The sequence below is a fragment of the Phyllostomus discolor genome, chromosome X, assembly GCF_004126475.2.
Source record: "Phyllostomus discolor isolate MPI-MPIP mPhyDis1 chromosome X, mPhyDis1.pri.v3, whole genome shotgun sequence".
Classification (NCBI taxonomy): domain Eukaryota; kingdom Metazoa; phylum Chordata; class Mammalia; order Chiroptera; family Phyllostomidae; genus Phyllostomus; species Phyllostomus discolor.
Window position 1 is genome coordinate 16,847,920 of NC_050198.1, and position 20,530 is coordinate 16,868,449.

The 20,530-nt window shown below is 42.5% G+C and overlaps 1 protein-coding gene across 5 annotated transcripts in view; it reads right to left on the minus strand.

Annotated features, from left to right (window-relative positions):
- Nucleotides 1-20,530, minus strand: part of DMD (dystrophin) — a 1,951,120-nt gene that overhangs the window by 358,686 nt on the left and 1,571,904 nt on the right. For 3 of the 5 annotated variants that reach the window (XM_036016633.1, XM_036016635.1, XM_036016634.1), the window contains one exon: nt 1,500-1,672. In XM_036016633.1, coding sequence (XP_035872526.1) covers nt 1,500-1,672 — 173 coding nt within the window. Of the gene's footprint in view, nt 1-1,499; nt 1,673-2,431; nt 2,535-20,530 lie in introns of those variants that run through there. The other 2 variants (XM_036016637.1, XM_036016636.1) reach the window with 2 other exon arrangements.

Below are 20,530 nucleotides of genomic sequence, written 5' to 3' on the forward strand. Positions count from 1 at the left end.
TATGTCAGTATTTGGACAATTTACAACTATAAAGGAGGAAAAAAATCTCCCTTCTGTAAGCTTACAGCCTAGGGGCAGTCGGCACTCCCTTTGTTTCTGCATTCCTTACTGATTATTATGAAGTCCATTCTCCTCCTTCTACCTCCCTCCACGACCACCCCTCCTCTAGCTACAGAAGGAAGCACTGAATATTTTAATGAAAAGACGTGAATTGGAAGAGCAACCAATTAACTAGCAGGAAGCCTGCGGTCCACTCCCTGCACTTCCTGTCATTTAGGTGATGCGGGGCGTTTCACCTACTATTTCTGTTCTCCAGCCGCCACACTGAACTCCTGTAAAACGAGTATAGCAAGACTTTCCCTCTTCCCTCCTTGCTGCACTGCTGGAATACAGCCACTAGCTACTCAGGAGGAAGCTGACTGATAGGCAGGAAGGGGCAAAGTACAAAATAGGTGCATACAGACCAGCTAAAGGCTCAGTCTACAGAGGATGTGGTAAGATCTGAGAGGAGGTCAAGGCCAGGAAGTTGCTATAATCTCTCCTTAGCTGTGGGGAGGTCTCCTCTAAACTGTTAATTATAATGCCTTATGGTATTTTAAAAACACCTTTTAGGCGAAGAGAGTGCATGGAACATTTACATTTCGTCTCTACTGCTTTGGCCCAGAAGTGGCGAATCTGCTTATACCCCGTTTAACGGGACTAGTCAAATGGCTCCACCGAACTTCAAGGAGGCAGAGAGGTGAAAGACAGCACGTGGAATATTTAGTGAGCATTACTGTCTTGGTAAAGGGATCAGACAACTTGGGGCAATCAGGTGAGGCCAGCTGCCTTACCAGATACTGAGACTAAGGAAGCTAGAGTACCAGCACCAGTTAGCAACAATGAAGTCCTGAAAATAGACCCAAAGGTGGAAGGAAAATTAATATCTGAAAAAAAAACATTAAAATCCAATGTGGTAAAGACGTTGTAGTGCAGTGGGAAAGAATTGCGTTTTTAATACATGGTGTTGGGTGATTTTCTAAGCTCTATGTCGTGCATCTGAAACTCATACAGTATAATACTAAATGTAAACTGTAATTGAAAAGTGAAAAAGAGTGTCCCCTATTATGCATTTAGAATAATGCCAAAGAAAGAATTCCATGTAAAGAAACCTACAATTTTATCGCTTTTTGCATAACCTTGTGATAAACCAAGAAAGAACTCTATGGAATTAGAATAGCTGTATTCCTCATTTAAATTCACTCTAATGTCTTAACATGCATCTCTCCCGTGGTTATAAAATATCACCACTTTAATCTAATCTGAACCCTCAAGTATCATCTCCATACCGAGCAAATGAATGATTCATTTATTCAAAATAAAATGAATCATTCCGAAATTGGGTGATTTACATAAACATATGAGATATTAGCTATTTGTGCTAGGAAAATGAGAGAAAGTTTGCCATTTTAATTCATTCCTGGCTTTTTTGGGGGGGGGGGGCTCTGATCTTCTCCTACCTAATGTTGAGAGACTTTTTCCGCAGCTCACTCCACTTGAAGTTCATGTTATCCAAACGTCTTTGTAACAGGACGGCGTCATCAGAACCTTCCAGGGATCTCAGGATTTTTTGGCCATTTTCATCCAGGTTGTGATAGATATCGGTGTGAGCTTCGATTTCTCCCTGGAGGCCCTACGGGGGGCAGCAGGGAGAAAAACATATGCAGAATTAAACAAACAGCAGAGGCCGGCTACAAATATAAATATGGAGAACTGTACAAACAAAAATAAACTATTAGTGCCCGAGACATTGCCGCTGAGCCAACTGACAAAAAAGATGCACTTCCTCCTCATTTTCCTTGGCGCGTTCTCTCCGCACGTTATTATGTAGATTGAAAAGGGGCCCCTTATTAGGTATAATACATGTATTCCTTGACACTCTGAATGGGAGCAGAATGATTTATGACTTCATACATTTCCTAAGTTGTATTTCCTAGTCCATGAACAGAACACACTGTTTTAGGGAAGCGACACGAAATAAAATCCCATGATAAAGTGTACCCCAATGCCAACCACTTCATTACGCCGTGGGTCAAGCCGTATTTCCCATGCGTGTAATACTCTGCAGAGTTGCCTCTGACTATAGAAGCACGGGGAGACTAATAATCAGGGCTGTGCGCGGTCCACAGCACCAGCACGTTAACAGGAGTCTGGCATAGGAGAGCATCTTCTTGGCAGCACACATTCAGTTCACCTTGGTGTTACAGCATCACACAGTTATGACAGCGTCCCATATTTATTAGTAAGATCTCCTACTTGCATCACCACCGTAGTTTTAGGCTTGACAGGTGGAAAGTCCCTAGGACCTTGACAGGCGTTCGGATAAGACATGCATCCCAGTTCATTTGCATAGACACAGATCAAGAAAATCATCACAGTACAAGAATCTGACCTTTACATGGTATGTCTTCCTGTGTAACATTTTCAGCTTGAACCGGGGACTACAGCACTGATCCTGCTGCATAGCAATCCTGCGAGAGCCCGGCGACTGAAAGAGCCCTGCTTTAAAATGCCAACTTTGCTTACATTCTGTTGACAGAATGAATTTCGGAGCACAGGCCTCACCAGTCAATAATAATAAACAGCCACTTTGTACTCCCCACTAAACGGTAGCCAGGCCTGTGGGTGTGGGAGGGACCTCGGAGAGAGGAGGCCTGGAATATGCGGCTGACAGTTTATATTAAACAGCCAACTCTTCTTATCATTTTGCCATTATAAGCCAGAGACATTATAAATTCATTTTATATATGTGTTTCCCTCCTTGTTCCCAGCAGAACGGTCAAAGCCAAAAGAACATTCCTTAGAGAGCTGCCGGGTACCAGCATTCCTTCCTGCCTACACAATGAATGAAGGCTTTGTATATTACCCGACTTGCTTTGGGAGGTTTGTATGCTTCTGTTCAACAAGTTTAAAAATTCATTCTGAAGCCCCGAACAATTGGATTGACCTGTGTAACTAGAAAAGTTTTGTTTCTCTCTCTCTTTCTAATATTGAATTAAATTACTTTTCTAAAATAAGGGGTCGGGGGGGAGGGGGTTGGCTGCAAGAACATGTTAGAAATCCTGAAGCACTGGCCTGTGTTTTCAGTCCTAGCCTCTCAGATACAGATTTCTGAAGGTTGCAGAAGTAAGGGAGATGGAGGATGAAAGTCTGCTGTTGCTGTGTTCGGCAGCCAAAGTATCGGCGATGGGCTCTAAAGAGAATTCTGTCCCATTTCCTTTGACGGGAAGAGAGGAAGGGGAATATGGATAGAGCCACATCCAAAATAGAAAGAAGGGACATACTGAAACAGCTCGAGTAGCATCTATCTCTATTCTGTCAAAATCTGTGTCCTGGAAGGGAATAACCTGATTCCGAAACTAGCCAGTGCGGTGGACAACTCGTACTGGGCTTTTTGAGGAAGTGGAGTTTAACCAAATAGACATCCGTGTTTACGTTTATGCGCCTACACGAGAAAACACCTTGCTGAGGTTGCTACTTCTTCAGCAGAAAAGGGAGGTCACTGTAGCTGAATCATTCAGGACTCAAAGACCAAGCAGATCTAAGTTATCCAGATAATTCACCACTTCCCTCTCTGACTTTCCTTTCCGGCTTGCTATATTTGATTTGTACACTGCCTCAGACTTTGTCTCAGAGGACATGCTTAGAGCGTGAAAACCACACCTTTAGTTGTGCAAGAAAATAAGACGGTTGGACTAACACAATCAGCTCTTGATACTGACATGCCTGTACATGATCGTGCATTTGAATTTTCATAGCCTGCATTTATAGCAGAGGCCCACACTCCAGAGACAGCTCCTGAAGGTTACGGACATGATGAGGTCACTGGCACCTTGCGGAATATAGAAGAGGTCTCCCAAGCAGAAACAGGATGTCCACTCATTGGTTTGCTAACTTTCCTCTTTGCCATTGACATTACACTGCATATAAATTTCTCTGTTGCATGTATCCTCAAGACTAAATGAATCTAAAATCGATAAAGCAGTATTTATTGAGGACCTTATCTTAGCATGGTGGAAGATATGAGAGGAATGCAAGAGGCAGCTCTGTCTTTACTTTTCCTAAAATGTAGTGTGCACGTTTTATTGAACTTATTCATAATATGAGCTATCGATGAGAATTTCCTGCCAAACCTCATAGATACTAGGATAAAAAACTTTGCTCGAAAATTCAGAAGTGTCTGAAGTCAAGTCTTAGCAGTGGCATTAAGGGAATTCTGAGATGGTATTATTATGAACTCGGCGTGACTTCTCTAAGTCACCACGGTGGTTCACAGCAACAAACTCCTCAGGTCCAGTAAAGGGCTTTGCAGCTTACAAAGCACTTACGAACACACCACTTCCCTTGTTCTTCCTCCTGGCCTTGTGGAGCATGTAATGTTTTCTCTGTTCTACAGACGAGAGCACTGAGGCTCAGAGATGTTGAGCTGACTTGCCTAAAGTCACCTTATCTTGGAAGTGTCACAACTGGGCAACGGGTTCGGTCCTTGCGACCCTAGAAGGTCTTATGCTGTCTCCGCCACCCCGTTTGCCTTTAAATGTTCGTTCTCATAGATAGCAGTCGCTGAAGTTGAACAAGGCTACTTACTACCAACAAGCGGACACAGACACATTGTTGAGGGAAAAGCGCAGAGAAAGACAGTATCACAGATTTCGATGAAAACTTTTGCCCAGATGGATCGATTTATTCTGAATGAAACATGGAATCCTGACTATCCTTCCCGCCCCCCCACTTCTCGTTTGGAAATTGGCCATCCGGGACCACCTGTGCGCAAAAATTGCTTGCACTGAAAAGGTCTCCTCACTACAAAATACCCCTGCTGCCAGAAACAGAAACTCTCCCATCGGTAATTTATTCCTTTGTCTATAAGAGCCATGTGAACATGACGCTAAGTCATGACTTGACACATCAGCATAAACGGGAGTGTGGCCATGCTCCTTTGGGATGACAGGCTGGTAGGCAACCTGTCAGGCTGCAGGAAGGACTAAGACAGACTGCGCTAACCTGGAGATGAGTATCGATGAGGAACACAAGCCTTTTTTCTGGAGTTGGCATACCCCAGTGGACATTTTTCAGGACAAGCATGCAAGCATGACCCCTAGCTGGGGAGGAGACATCCATGGAGCGGGTTGGAAGGAAAACACATTTGCATAAGACGACTAGGGTGGCATTTACCTGAAGATGAACCTTAGACTCAGGGGCCACAGAAAAGCAGGGGGTTGGTGCCGAGGATCAAGCGGAGTTCTCAGAGGACAGTCATTCTGGACAAGAAGTAATTTTTACAGGTATTTGGAAGGAGTGCGGATGAGAAAAGGGGTTCTGTGGAAAGTTACCTCACAGGGGGAGCTGATCGTAACTCCCCAACGGGGCAGGTCATGGTGGGTAGTCACGCCCCAGGCACGTAACTTCTTTACTAAAACGGTATCTTGGCCTTAGGCAAGCCCCGCCCCTTGTTTCTGTGTATCTGGGTTAACACACCTTTGAATTGCCTCTTTTCAGACCCCTACCTTCTAGTAACGAGCACCCCTCTTTCTAAGGTGGACCACCCTCAAGAGAGCATGTAATCTTGGTAGCTATCTTGTAACTCGACCCCTGGCTTGCTTTCTGCCTCCTTCAGTAATCTTCCTTACATCCCCCCTTTAATCTCAAATGCATTAAAAAAAAAACAACCCTGCAAGCTTTTATTCTCTGGAGCATTTGAGATCTTGCTCCCTGGCATATGTCATCAGTTTGGCTGAAATAAACTTTTATATAAATTCTCTACACGTGTGGTCATTTCTCACATTGATAGCAGCGTTATTTCATTTTGGACTTCACTGGAAAAGATCACTCAGGCCTTAGTCACTGTATTCAGTGTGTGTTATCTAATTTTCCTCTTCTTTCTGTGCTCGTGTTCTTTAGAAAGAGCAATAACGAATGAATAGGACAAAGTAGTATCGGTTACATGACGGCAGAAACAATAGAAGTAGCGAATCTAACACTACACGCGAGGGACGGTGCAAAGCACCGTGTGCACAGGAGTTCACTGAAACCTCTCAGTAACCCTCAAGGAATAGGCACTATTATTATTTTCATTTCACATACGAGAGTAGGAAATTACAGAGAGGTCAAGTAAAAATGCCCAAGGTCACACAGCTAATAAAGCATGTGGTCAGCTGTGGAACCCAGGCGGTTGGATTCCAGGGACTGGGCTCCTACCACGGGGTTACTACCTCCGAGTTGTTTCCTATCCTAGTAATTTAAATTGTTTTTCTGTTAACTTTTCTTATTAATAATATACCTGCCTAAATTTCAGCAAAAGTAGCACTGCCAGTAGACAGTGCAGAATAACGTTTGCACTGCTCACAGAGTCATTTCATGGTTGTTGTTTTTTTTTTTTTTTTTAAATATGGAGACTGTTAGATAGATCTGAAGCGGTGGACAGACATATCTATGATACCGCAAGACAGAACATAAAATCATTGAGAAAATAGGTGCAAATGGAAACAGGCTATATAGCCCTTCCTCCCAAAGGAAATGTATAGCCGAAAGTTCTTTTTTTTTTTTTTTTTAAGAGAGAGGGAGAGAGAGAAATTTGTTGTTCCACCATTTACACATTCACCAGTTGATTCCTGTATGTGCCCTGACCAGGGATCGAACCTGCAATCTTGGTGTATCAGGACAATGCTCCAACCAGCTGAGCTACCCGGCCAGGGTGTAAAGTTCTTTACAATTCTAGAGCCAATTTCAGCTGCAAATATCAAGAATGTTCAGATGTGAGGCAGTAATAGGTTCATAGTATAGCTGTTTTAGGGTTAGGGGGTATACCGTTTCCGGCAGAGCTTTTTCAAATCTCACATTTCCTTGTTTTCCAAGTCTAGCCCATTTTTGTCATAAGTCCCCTTTCCCGGGGAAAACCAATGGGCAAGTATAGTTAAGTAGACATGATTTGAATCTCCCCCTTCTCTTTCCCTTATTAGCCGCATACATTTAAAAAGTCTTTAATCTCTCTGGCTTCCCTACATATTAAATAATAATGCCTACCTGCTGGGTTGTTTTGAATATTACATGGAATAATTCTCATAAAATACTTTGAACAGCGTCTAGAACACAACAGGTCTTTAATAAGTAATCGCTACTGTAAGGATTTTTATTATAAGAGAATCCACGTGGAAATGAAGTGATAGAAATAGACTTCATGAAGTCAGAGCACTTGCTCCGAGCCTTGAAGGGTGGATAGGATTGAGAGAGACAGAGGGAAGCGGGCATTCCAAGTGGGAAGAACAGCATGGAAATGGCTGAAGGCGGGAATAAATTGGGTTTACGAGCAGGGCCAAAGAATCGCACAACCTGATTGAAGTGGATGAAGAGCTTTGGGGAGAAATAGGTAGAATAGGGTCTTTATCCTTACATTAAATTGGATAAAGGTCTTCTCTTAGGCAGCCACTGAGAATAAAAGTTTATAAAGAAAAGTAAAGAATATGAGGATATTAAATATTTAATGTGCACTATCTTATTTGACAAGGAGGACGATCCATGGTGCCCATAAATAAGAGGAAAACTGGGCAAGAATGTGACAAGTTACAAAACTTTTCTTAGAGGAAAAATAAAGAAGAGAGATACCAGGAATTAGGGCTACACCTTTCTTTTATTATCCAAACAAATGGTTATGATACTCTTCTAAAACATCACAGGTAATAGCATCCACATATTTTTTTCCTGTGCATATAGAATTTTGTGTCTCCCAAAAAGAACTCAGCAAAGAATAATCTCCCCATCTTGTGTCAAAGATATGCATCTCTTTGTTACAAACAAAAAGATGTATAAAGAATAAAACTAAGTAACCAAATGTCTTTAAACATTTGTCATGGACGCACCACCTTTAATCTTTTCTGAAAGCATTGCTATATGAATAATACAGCGTCAGTTCCTTTTCACTGGTCATTTTTACCTAATTCAAATAAGCTGGATAAGAAAAAGAAAGAAAAAAGGGATGATGTGATTTCCAAGAATTAAAAAGGTCAGACTCAAGAATATCCAAAATAGGAGAGAAGTTACCCTTCAGGGCTAAACAGAGAGTAGCAAGACGTGACACCTGGCGGAGAACCAGAAAGGCATAAAAGGATCCTCGGGTGCGCAGTTTGCCAGGGTCACACAGCGTGGACAGCGACAGCCCCAGGTATATGCTTAGCCCTTGAAGTCATCCCCTAGTTTTAAAGCGAAGCAAAATAATTAACGGTAATGATGATGATCTTGCATTAGCCAGCAAAAGCAGATTTATATTCAGTAAACTCTATTTACGAAGACAGCAGGGTACGTAAAACTCTCAGAATAAATTTAGCCAACCTAGTTAGTCTGAAAAGGTGCTGTTGCTTTAAAGAAGGGAAACCGAAGCAAAGCAAACGTGCAGGTCAAACGCCCTTAGCTTGCCTATCTAAAATGATCTGTTAACCAATGGCTCTAAATACGAGGTTTTGGAGCACACACACACACGCTCCATTATGAGAACAGAAATTGAGAGTAAATCTTTAGAAACATTTATCGTGACCTATAAAAAGTATGGGATTGCATTTTGTGTGTCTGGTTTTTATAATTTTTTTAAAGTAATTCATGTTTACTGCATGTTACCAGAGTGTCAGGCTGTTATGGGTTGGAAATTAAAACAAGCGAAACAAAACAGAATTACACTCCCTAATGGATTTTTTTGAGAACCACTCCCATACAGGAATTGGACGCTAACTGTCCTGACTTTATAATGGCTCTGATCTTACCACCAGAGGTTCCGAACTCGCTCAGGAAATGCAGCTGCGCACAGACGTTCAGTGGTTGTGCGTGCCTTTTTTTTTTTCCTATTCTATATTTGGCCTTTGCAATACTCTTAAAAGCAGCAGAGTTGTCATCCCAAGAGAAACAAGAGTTAATTTCAGGACTGTCATTTGGCTCGAAGCCTGGTTGCTCTAGGTAGATAAGGAGTGTGTTTTCAAGCCCACTGAGTCGCAATGCATCTTAAGCGAACGGCTGTGGATTTAGGAGTCCACAGGCTTTGCTTTAAAAATGGCTGTGATTACGGTCCTCGAAGACTATTATCCTGCAGGGTTTGTTGTCTGTGCTTTCATATCTCCTTCGAAAATTCTCCCACTTAAGCACTGGAACAGTGGAGAGAAGGGATGTATTCTCCTGCCACAGTACATTCCCAGGTGCAAAGCTTTGTTTCACAATCTAATCTTTAAAACTGCCTGGCCAAGGGTGGATTATCCCAGAGGAAACTGAGCAAAATCCCATTTGTCAGACTGCCTTAAACAATCCCGAGCTCTGGTTACTCGTGATCCTTTTTCTCCTTGTCTGACCCTCCCGTTTATTCTAGTCTTAAAATTACATTGGAAAATGGAAGAGTTCATTTCAGATATACTAAGTGGGAAGTACAAGTATCTTGGCTCTTCCCCCCACCCCCAGTTTCTTTTTATTCAGTCACAGTGCAAAAATGTTCTATTTATTCATCACACAAGCATGCATTAAGTGCCTATTGTATATCCCAGAGGTCACTGGGAGCTATAGAAGCACATTGGTCATTGGGAGCTATAGAAGCACACATAATGTAAGACAGTTCTAGCCCTTAACTCCTTCCTCCTTCCCTGCCCCATTCTACTTTCCATCTCTCTCTTTCCCCCTTAGATAGGCTGAATTCTCCTTTTCACTAATTCATCCAAAATAGAAAAACCTATATTGTGTTGCAATATTATTTCAGGTATTGCTATACTGCTTCATTGCTCATAATTGAGTATCTTCTCCATGAGACATGGTTCAAAAGATCATTGCCAAAGGCACTCTTGAAAGGTCTTCACACAAACTCTAGATGGTACATTCAAATCCTAAAAACAACCACATACGAAAGGTCTACAATGGCTAAGGTACCTGGGGTCTTGTATTATGTTTCATGTGCAGGAATCAGCCTGTTTGAAGATAACTCTCCTCACCTGAGAAGGGCCAAATGGGCCTTTCTGACAAAGGAACGTATTTATTATTGCATAGCCACGACGAGGGCTGCAGGTGGAGTAGGGAGATGAAACGAGGCGGGAAACTGATATTTACACCCCTTGTAAATCCTTTTCATCAACTCTATGAAGTAGGCCTTCTTGTCTTGCAAATGAGGAAACCACAGTTGGGAGAGGTGGAGTAACTTGTCCAAGCGCCACGGCTGTTACAGGGCAGAAGCAGGACGAGAGCACAGGTCTGTACGAATTTATATTCTTTTTCCTCCCTCTCCCCGTTCCTCCTCAACCTTTCCAATACAAAGCAAGTGACTTCTGAATCGGGCTACACACAACACAACACAATGGTTAACTCATTTTAGGCCACTGTGAGCTATTTGGGTTGAGAAATGTCCCGTGATGCTCCGCGAGGGCTGGCCAGGCAACAGAGTTATTTTCTAGCTGAGGCATTACCTTATTTATTCTCCTCAGTCAACTCAGAACTAATACCTTTAATGATTTTGGATGGCTCTAAATGAACAGAATACATTCTTATTCTTAAAATAGGCGATTATATCCCCATGAACAAATACACATCTGGTTGTATATATCCATACAACTTGTCTATCTTATAGACAGCATGCAGAGGTAAGAGTTAAGGAAGCTCTCATTTACTGCATCTCTCTGCCACAGAGCTATTTTTTCCTCTCAAGAGTTACTGTAGTTTCAGATTGTGTATTAGAAATAAGTAATTAGTTGATGTCAAGTCTCATCTTATCCTAGCAGCAACATGGAAGACGGCAAGAACATATGGCAAAGTGCCATAATTATTTTTGATAATACACTAGAAATCATAGCAGCCATGTAGCTAATTTCTTCTGGCTTGTTTTAATTATGAATGTTGTAAATGCAGAACAACAACTTTATTTCATCTCCTCCCCCCGAAAAAAAAAACAACTCGCTTTATCCTGACGCAACCATAAAACAACCCTACAACTGCGGCAATTGTGTAGAAGAGGTTAGCAATGTAATAATAAGTCTAAAATGTTTCTATATTTTTTTTCACTAGCAGGACAATTAAATAGCACGACAATTTCCAAATAGTTCACAAGCACAATCGGCACCACTGTAGTCATTTATGGGTATTTTTAATTTTTATGTTATTTTTTTAAGTTTAAAAATACTGTTTTTATGATTTTAAAAACAATACAGAGGTATACAAAATTCCAACATTATCTGTTAAGAGTTTGGGTACTTTTTAGCCTGAAGCTTAGAGACATTACCTTTCAAATGAATGCTAGGTATCCACAAAGTCTGAATGCTAAAGAAGGTTCTAGCATAATCATGGTAACTAAAGTCCTCCTGGCATAATTATGACTGATTCCCCGGTGTTCTTTGGTGAGTTAATGTCTGCCTACTACCAAGTAGAACAAATTACTTCTGGAGAGTGTAATGGTGTGTGCATGTGTGTGTACATGCGCGTGCACGCTTAGGGAGTATGTCACCGTATTTTGCTTTTCTTTTCTTATGGGATAGGGTAGATGGTGTGACTCTTTCTTCAATGCACAAGGAAATGAAAAGAGAGGGATTCCACCTGTGGACACTCACATGAAGGTAGGCAACACTGGCACATCTGCCAAAGGAAACTAGACATAGATGAAACTGGTATAACAGTGAGGGCTGTTTCTTCATTGCTAGAACCCACTGTGCAGCGGCTGGAAACCCAATCGTGAGTTTTCCATCGTACACCTACTTATCCTCCCCAGTGCATTCTGTTGAGTTCAGAGCCTCCTAGAGAACCTAGACAGTGTGGCTGAGCAGACCCAGGGCATCCTTGTCCTCTGGCCAGGAGACGACGCTTCTTTCATCTGAGAACGTGGAGATTTGAAAATTATCCGCAGGAGAGTGAGCTTTGGGAAGGCTTCGGTTTCTCCATGCCCATGAGATAAGTTATATGAGTTTTAATAACACGAATAGAGAAAGGCTGCCCTTGCGTGGGGCCGGATGCTGCTGAACTTACTGGGGTGGTCACTTTGTGAGTTATGCGGGGGTCTGATCGCTATGCTGTACACGTGAAACTGACGTCATGTTGTGTGTCAACTGTAACTGGAAAATAAAAATGGTTTTAAAAAGAGAAAAGGATGCCTTTTTAGATTATTTTGCATCATAAGAGTTTTGACATGGGAACTGCATTGTAATAGCCGTTAAAGAACATCAGAAAGCTGCCTCACAGTGTCCTGCGTCAAAAAGGAAAAGTTTTAGATGGATTTCATCACTGTCATTTATCTGTAATATACATTAAGAAGCCAGGCCACCCTAACAAACAAAAGTAGTAAATAGGTCATGCCCACATTCCTTTGACCACGGATGGATGTTTTTGGCTCGCTCTTTTCGGACAGGGGTAGAGGAACTGGATAGTTACCAGGAATCCCTTAGAGTTTAACAGAGAAAAACTCTCATCCACAAAGGACTGAGAGGCCAGTGTGGGTAATACCTAATTATTCATGCTATCTCCAGTAGGAAATCAAGAGACTTGCTAAAAGACCTGTCTGCTGGGTTCTGTCAGACTTCTAGTCCTTTCTGACTTCTTGATTTTTCCCTTTTCTGGACTGGCAGAGAGATGGGGGGGGGCCCTCCCCTAAACTGCATCTAAAAACACACAGAGAATCACGATATATGAGTTTCTTATTTCAAGGGTCCCACAGGCTCCCGAAAGAGTCCTAAGTAAACACACAAGCCAGGTAACGTGCAGTAATGTTAACGCCGACATAGCCCTCTGGGAACACGGACTAGTTAGCTTTGTCACCAAGACTCGTAGATGGCATCGCACAAGTGATGGCATTTGAGTGAGATCTTATGGCCGAGAAGGAGCTGGCGGGGAAAGAAGTGGGAGAATGAATTTGCAGCAGAAGCAAGAGCATGTGTGATGGTGAAGATAAGACGAGATAAGAATATGCGTCAGAGGTGAGTGGTTCTATATGGCCAGGCGGGAAGGTCTGTGCGGGCCAGGGAAGAAGGTTCTGTTTGCTCTGTGTCATCCACATGTGCCTCTGAACGTGAGCTTGCACCGTGTATTGGTAGTCTGTCTAGCACAGTGGCTGTCGAACCTGAGCAAGCTTGAGAATCACCTGCAGGGCTTATGAAAACACAGGCTGGGCCCCAGCCCTGGGGTTCAGGATTCTGTGGGTCTGCAGTAGAGCTCAGGAATCTGCATTGCTAACAAGCTTCTGGGTGAAGCTGATACTGCTCCAGGGACCGTGGCACTCACTTTGGGAATGGACCGCTGGTCTAGCATAAGGGTTCTTAACATCCTAGAGGTCATGACTACCTTTGCAAAAATGACCGATCTTCTCGGAAACCTACACAAATATTCATAAACACATACTATGACCTATAACTGCATGGGCTCCTGAGACCCACTAAGAAGAAATGCAGCATGCTGGCTGCTAGGCGTCACCTCCATCTCTAAGAAATATATTGAATTAATAAAGACAATGTAGAGCTTGGGCCAGGTAGCTCCATTGGTTAAAGCATCGTCTCGGTATGTTAAGGCTGAAAGTTCGATCCCCGTTCAGGGCACATACAAGAATCAACCAATGAATGCACTGATAAGTAGAACAATGAATCAATGTTTTTTTTCTCTCTCTCTTAAATCAATAAAATTAAAATAAAAAAAATAGGCAGCATAGCTTTCAAGCACCATTTTAATGGAAAACTCTCAGGAAGAACAGCACACTGAAAAATGGCACTACAGTGTGATTTTACTTATGCTTTATGGAATTAGTCACAGTGACCCTAGGTGCAAAGTGACAAGGTCTGGGGACTGTGGCATATCAAAGGGCAGTCCCTGGGTGCTACAAGAAAATTCCTGTCACTCTAACAATGTTCAGGTAACCTAGCCCTTTCCCATTCTGAGCTGTCAACTTCCAGGGAAATAAGAGAGGGGCAGGTAGATAACACAGAAGGGTACATTTAGCCACAGCCCTGGGGAAGGACACAAAAGTTTGTGCCTTGGGGTAAGTGTAGCTATGGCTCTAGGGTCTCTGACTCCTACACTTTAAGATCAAAGAAAGAGCCCTGGCTGGTGTGGCTCAGTGGATTGAATGCCAGCCTGTGAACCAAAGGGTCGCTGGTTTGATTCCCAGGCAGGGCACATGCTGGGGTTGTAGGCCAGGTCCCCAGTTAGGGGTGTGCTAGAGGCAACCACACATTGATGTTTCTCTCCCTTTCTTTCTCCCTCCCTTCCCTTCTCAATAAAGAAAATCTTAAAAAAAGAGATAATTAAGAATAATAGGCTTGCCCTGGCCAGTGTGGCTAAGTTGGCTGGAGCACTGCCCTGTACACAAAAAGGTTGCAGGTTTGATCCCGGGTCAGGGCACATACCTAGGTTGCGGGATCCAGGGGTACATATGGGAGTCAACTAATCCATGTTTTTCTCCCACATGGATGCTTGTCTCTCATCTCTCTCTCTCTCTCCCCTCCTCCCCCCATCAATGGACCATGTCCTTGGGTGAGATTAAAAAAAAAGAAGAAGAAGAACAGGCTTAAAAGAAAACTTCAAATCATTGTGCTATACAAAGCTAAGAGACAATCCCTGTTGTAGAGAAAGGAACCTTTTGACTTTACTCTTGACCTAAGAATCCTCCTCACCTGCCTTCCAGAACCCAGCAGTACAGATATTTTTAAATGACCCTGAAAAGAAAGCAGAGGTGTTCTTTATTTCATGAAAAGAAAGTCATCTTTCATTTAAAGAACCTTAGGCCTGCTCTGCATGCGTGCATGGAGTGAGGCGCACGAGGCAAATATATCATTCTTCACGTCGGCGCGGCGCCTACAAACTCAAGGGATCCTCTGAGGTTGAGGGAAAACAGGCCCACTGAGCTGGAGAGCGGAGCTCTTCCCTTCGCTTCCTGAAGAAGTGATAGCAGCACAGGCCGAGCGCGCTGTGCTAATCTGAGCAAAACACACCTCTGAGTCAATGAAGGTTTTCTGTTATTGCTCCGGCTGTTTTGCCCGAAGGCAGGAAAACTCCATCTGATGATAATGTTTTAGCTGCTGATCCATCTCCTCCGTCCCCAATTCTTCTCGGCAAACTTTTATTGGGTCTCATCAAGGGCACATTTACAGAGCAATTTCCATAATGATAAAATCTCTTCAAATGAGATTTAAAATGTAATTAAAGGGCAGATTTGATGTGGTAAAGGCGGCGCGGTACAGCGGCCATACATCATCATGCCACAGAGCGCTCATTCAGCTAGCCTATGGCACGACCCCAATTTCACTCTGGTGAGATTACATGTCCTTGTTTCATGCTAATGGCTTGATTAGAAAAATTAAAAGCTTGGGGAAAAAAAGCTTCTCTATTAGAGAAGTCCATGAACGCGAGTCAGATTTTTGCACCCTTCTCCATTCATCGCGTATCTGAGACGTGGGAGACAGGAAGTGACGCCTGGCACACGGAGGCGCACACGGAGGCGCTGACCGGTGAAAGCTGCTAGAGAAAGGGCCCGCTTGTGTGCTTTAAAGGTGCAATCACTACCGAAGTAGAAACCACAGGTTATCGCTCCCTGCACAGATAAATGCTCGCTCCTGGAAAACGGCTTGGTGCCGGAGAAAGCAAGAGAATATTCCCTCTGGCAGTCCATTGCAGAAACTCCAAAAGTCACTTGGACTGTTTTTTGCCATACAATCAATATCCGGTTTTAAGCTTTCAAACTTCCCAAGCCCTAAATACCTTGCTACCAGATACTCTATCATAAGTATCCTGAATCATGGCATTTGCCAAAGGAAGTGAAATGATTTTTCACTGGACTGCTGCCTTACTAAATGATGGCTAATTCTATAATATGATAGGGAAATCATATATTTTTAAACACTCGGGGCAAGTCAAATCCTTCAAAAGATCAGATTTTAGATCTAAGGCTGTAGTTAAATAACAGGTTCTGAAGCATTTAGAAGATCTGAGCCTTTTAAACACCATATACTCATTGCCTTTTCTTTGAAACATGTCATAATGAATTTCACAGAAAAAAAATGTCCTATAGCATCTGAGTTATATAGAACATTTAGATTCCACTCTTTTTTTCTGTACTCTTTTCTTTGCCTAAATGAAATGTTTCATTTGGCACAACACTTAGTCTATGGAACCAAATTTATCCTTTTGATGTAGGGGGTTACAGAATAACTTCTATGTATTTTTAAAGTTATTATTTATTGATTTTAAGAGAGGAAGGCAGAGAGGGAGGGAGAGGGGGAGAGAGAGAGAAAGGCAGACAGAGAGAGAGACATTGGTTTGTTGCTCCACTGATTTATGCATTCATTATTTGTTCGTTGTATGTGCCCTGACCGGGGATTGAACCTACAACCTTGGCATATCGGGACGATACTCTAACCAACTGAGCTACTCACCAAGGATACTCCTGTGTTTTAAAATATCATTAAATGTATGAAATTCAATTATATATAATTAGTAAAAATAATTTCATGGTCTTTAATTTACTGATGATGAGAATTTGTCATCAGATAGTTGCGGAGCTTTGAAGTGCAATGATGTTTTCATAGGCAGAAGTAAGACACCAGGAAAAATAACATACACTTTTGAAGGGAAAATAGATCCACCGTATCTCTGAAATAAAGCAATTGATAAGTCTCCTTTATTCAAATAAAGCTCAGAGGTTAATAAACGAAGTTTGCCTCCCTTACGAAGATGCAATGCTACTTTCAATGTGCTTTCAGAGCAAACAATTCATGGGAAGTTTGATTTCACTACGACAATAACTTCTTTTAGCTAAATAACCCTTGTCAACCCTTGGACAAAGTTGTCTGCCAATAATTCCCCTACTTCCCAGTCGCCACCAGAGATAAAAGGATTGCAGAGCCTGCACCATTCTCCGTAGGGCTATTTGCTTGCACTCAGTTAGCCAAGCTTCCGCTGCTTGATTTCATTGCCATGGAAAGTCCTGCAGGATAATTTGGAGTGCAGCTACCTCTATTACTTCTCCCAACATCCCACTGCTTCCAATTACTACTGATTTTCTGTTACAATCAGTAGCCTTGAAACTTGAACTACCCAACTGTGTTAAATGCTGAAGAGAAAATCCCAGGGAAAATGGGGAGCGAGAAAAGAGTTTCCGAGCTTCTGAAGAGCAGCATTGTGCTCGCATGATTGTTTTTCATCAGCCTTGACTTCTCTGAGAGGCGGTAGGTTTCGTCATGCTCTCGGCTGACATTTCTTCTCACTAAATAGTTTAGTTAGCATGGTGCAAATCCGGCATTCTTCCTTTCCACATCTTTACTCACGAGATAAGTAAAAGCAGTCCCTAACTTAGAGAGGGGTCTGTAACCAGAAGTCATTTGCAAGTCAATGGTTCAGAACTAAAAAGTGGAGTGTCCACGGAAACAATAGCCATAGATGTCCCGGGCCAGCACACATAGAGCTATTTGACCTCTGACAGGGCTGAACTATGTCCTTCTGACAGCATTACTTTGGGTTATGTGGTTTGGAAAATGTGTATGTTTTAAGGGTACAGAAGGGGGAAGTGCTGTAGGAAGTGCTGTATTTTGCCATGTATAATGCACACTTGTTCGCTCAAACTTTTCAGGGAAAAATAAGGATGCGCATTCTACATGGACATAATGATTACACACCATGGGCATAATCCCGTGTGTAATGTGCACAAAAATGTGGCGTTGCGGTATACATGGGGGTGCATTATACACGGCAAAATATGCGTGATTCCTCACTGAATCCTGGATGTGCCTGATGCAAACAGTAAGCATAGGAGATCCAAAGGGGCATCTGCCTACCTCCTTCCACCTCCTTGACCCCATCTTTTCTACCCCTACATTTATTTCCTCAGGCCTAATAAGCCTCTCCTGCCTGCTGAAAACCCTATTCCCAGATCATGGTCTGACCGCTTTCACATTCTGGGAGATTTTAACATTTCAAAAAGAGACAGCTGAGTTAAACCGAATGAATCACAGATTGGGAGGATTTCAGAGAGCATAAGAATGCAGAGTGAAAATATTCAGATGGTAGCAAAAGTGTCCGGGGCAGGAAGGTTTTAGCCATTCGTGGTAGGAAATCTACTTTGGTTAATACTATATATATAGCACAGCTTACCCAAAGCTCCATACCATGCTCCTCCTAGTTGGATGGGCTGGAAATTAAAAAATGTGTTTGCCAGGCTTTTATGTATCTAGGGTTTTGGACATGAATTAGGTTTTAATGAGTTAGGGTGATCAGATAAAATATGGGGCACCTGTTAAATTTGAATTTCAAAAAAAAACAATGGGCTTTTTTTTCCCATATAAGTGCATTGCATGCATTATTTTTGTTTGCTAAGTCCCGTAACCCTACACCAAGTAGATGTACTTGTGAGGGATCTGAACTGTGGAAGTGAGCTATGGGCCATCTCTCTGCTCCTTTGGGCTGTTTCTCTTGGCAAGCTTAGTCTTTGAAGCATGAGATTTCCCAAAGCCGAGCTCCAGCTTCCTGAGTGGAAAGAAGCAGGTGTTAACAGCAGCTACAAAAACGGCGGTCTCTAGATATCCATTTTCCCGTTCCCGGGTCACAGTCACGGAGAATGTCCTGAAGTGCACTGCTTCAGCGGTGCCTCGGAGCTGTCAGTTCCCTAGTGGGTCACTTCTACCTGGTTTTGGAAGTCTATCCTGGAAGCCAAGTCTAGAATCTGCTCCTTCAGCCTTTCCAAAGGGTTAGTATGCATCTAATCCTCCAGATTAAATGTTATCTGATTACCAGACGTGGGTAGTTGCTCTTTTCTGCACTGAACTGTGAATGCTGTATCGACCCCCAGGGTCAGCTTCTCTATTTGTTTCAAGGACTGGCAGTATCTTCCTTTAGCCATTTAAAAATCTACAAACAATTAAATTCTGTGATGTCATCAACATGGCTCTTTGTGACAGCCATGAGACCTCCTATCAAAGCAGGGTCAGAAGCCAGGAAGGCAAAGGGGTTTGTACTTCTGGACTGAAGTTTTGTTTTATTTCTACAGAAAATACAATACGAGATACTTTAGGTATCAGGTGCACAGCTCAAAACCGGTTGTAAGGATGCTCAAGGAACTTAGTGAGAACCTCAACAGCATAAAAAGATCCAGTCAGAAATGGATACACTAATTGAAATAAAGAACAATTTACAGAGAAACAGCATTAGAATGGATGAAGCTGAGAATCCAATCAATGATTTGGAATATAAGGAAGCAAAACACAACCAATCAGAACAACAAAAAGGAAAAAGAATCCAAAAAAACCTGAGGACGGTGTAAGCAGCCTCTGGGACAAATTAAGTGGCCCAACATTCACATCATAGGGGTGCCAGAAGGAGAAGAGAAAGAGCAACAAATTGCAAGTCTACTGGAAAAAATACTGAAAGAAAACTTCCCTAATTTGGTGAAGGAAATAGACATGCAAACCCAGGAAGCACAGAGAGTTCCAAATAAGATGGACACAAAGAGGTCCACTCCAAGACACATCATAATTAAAATACAAAAGGTTAAAGATAAAGAGAGAATCTTAAAAGCGGCAAGGGAAAAGAAGTTAGTTACCCACAGGGGAGTCCCCATAAGGCTGTCAGCTGATTTCTCAAAAGAGACCTTACAGGCTTGAAGGGATTGGCAAGAAGTATTCAAAGTGATGAAAAGCAGGGACCTACAGCCAAGATGACTCCATCCAGCAAAGCTACCATTTAGAATGGAAGGGCAGATAAAGTGCTTCCCAAACAGGAAAAACTAAAGGAGTTCATCATCACTAAACCATTAGTAGATGAAATGTTAAAGAGACTTATCTAAGAAAATGAAGAATCAAAACTATGAACAATAAAATGGCAACAAATACATACCTATCAACAACCGAAGCTGAAAAGCAAAGTAGGCAAACAAGAACAGAGACTGAATCATGGATACGGACAGTGTTTTGTTGGTTGCCATATGGGAGGGGGGCGTGGGGAAACGGGTGAAGAGGCGAGGGGATTAAGAATTCCCAATAGGTAGTTACAGAATAGCCATGGGGACATAAAGGACAGGATAGGAAATGGAGTACTCAAGAACTTATACTCATGACCCATGGACGTGAAGAATGGTGGCAGAATTGCCCAAGGGAGTGCAGGTTGTTGTGTGGAGGGGGCAAAGGGGGGAAATTGGGACAACTGTAATAGCATCATCAATAAAATATAATAATAAAAAGATATTTTAGCCCTGGCTGGCGTAGCTCAGTGGATTGAGCGCAGGCTGCGAACCCAAGTGTCGCAGGTTCGATTCCCAGTCAGGGCACATGCCTGGGTTGCAGGCCATGGCCCCCAGCAACCGTACATTGATGTTTCTCTCTGTCTGTCTGTCTGTCTCTCTCTCTGTCTCTTTTTCCCTTTCTTCCCTCTCTAAAAATAAATAAATAAAATCTTAAAAAAAAAGATATTTTAGGTGGTGGCAACACATTACAACGCCTAAACATTATGTCATCATCCTTTACAAAAATGTCACTATTGCTTTCCTTATCTCTTTTGTTCCTCATATCTAGGTGTCGACTTT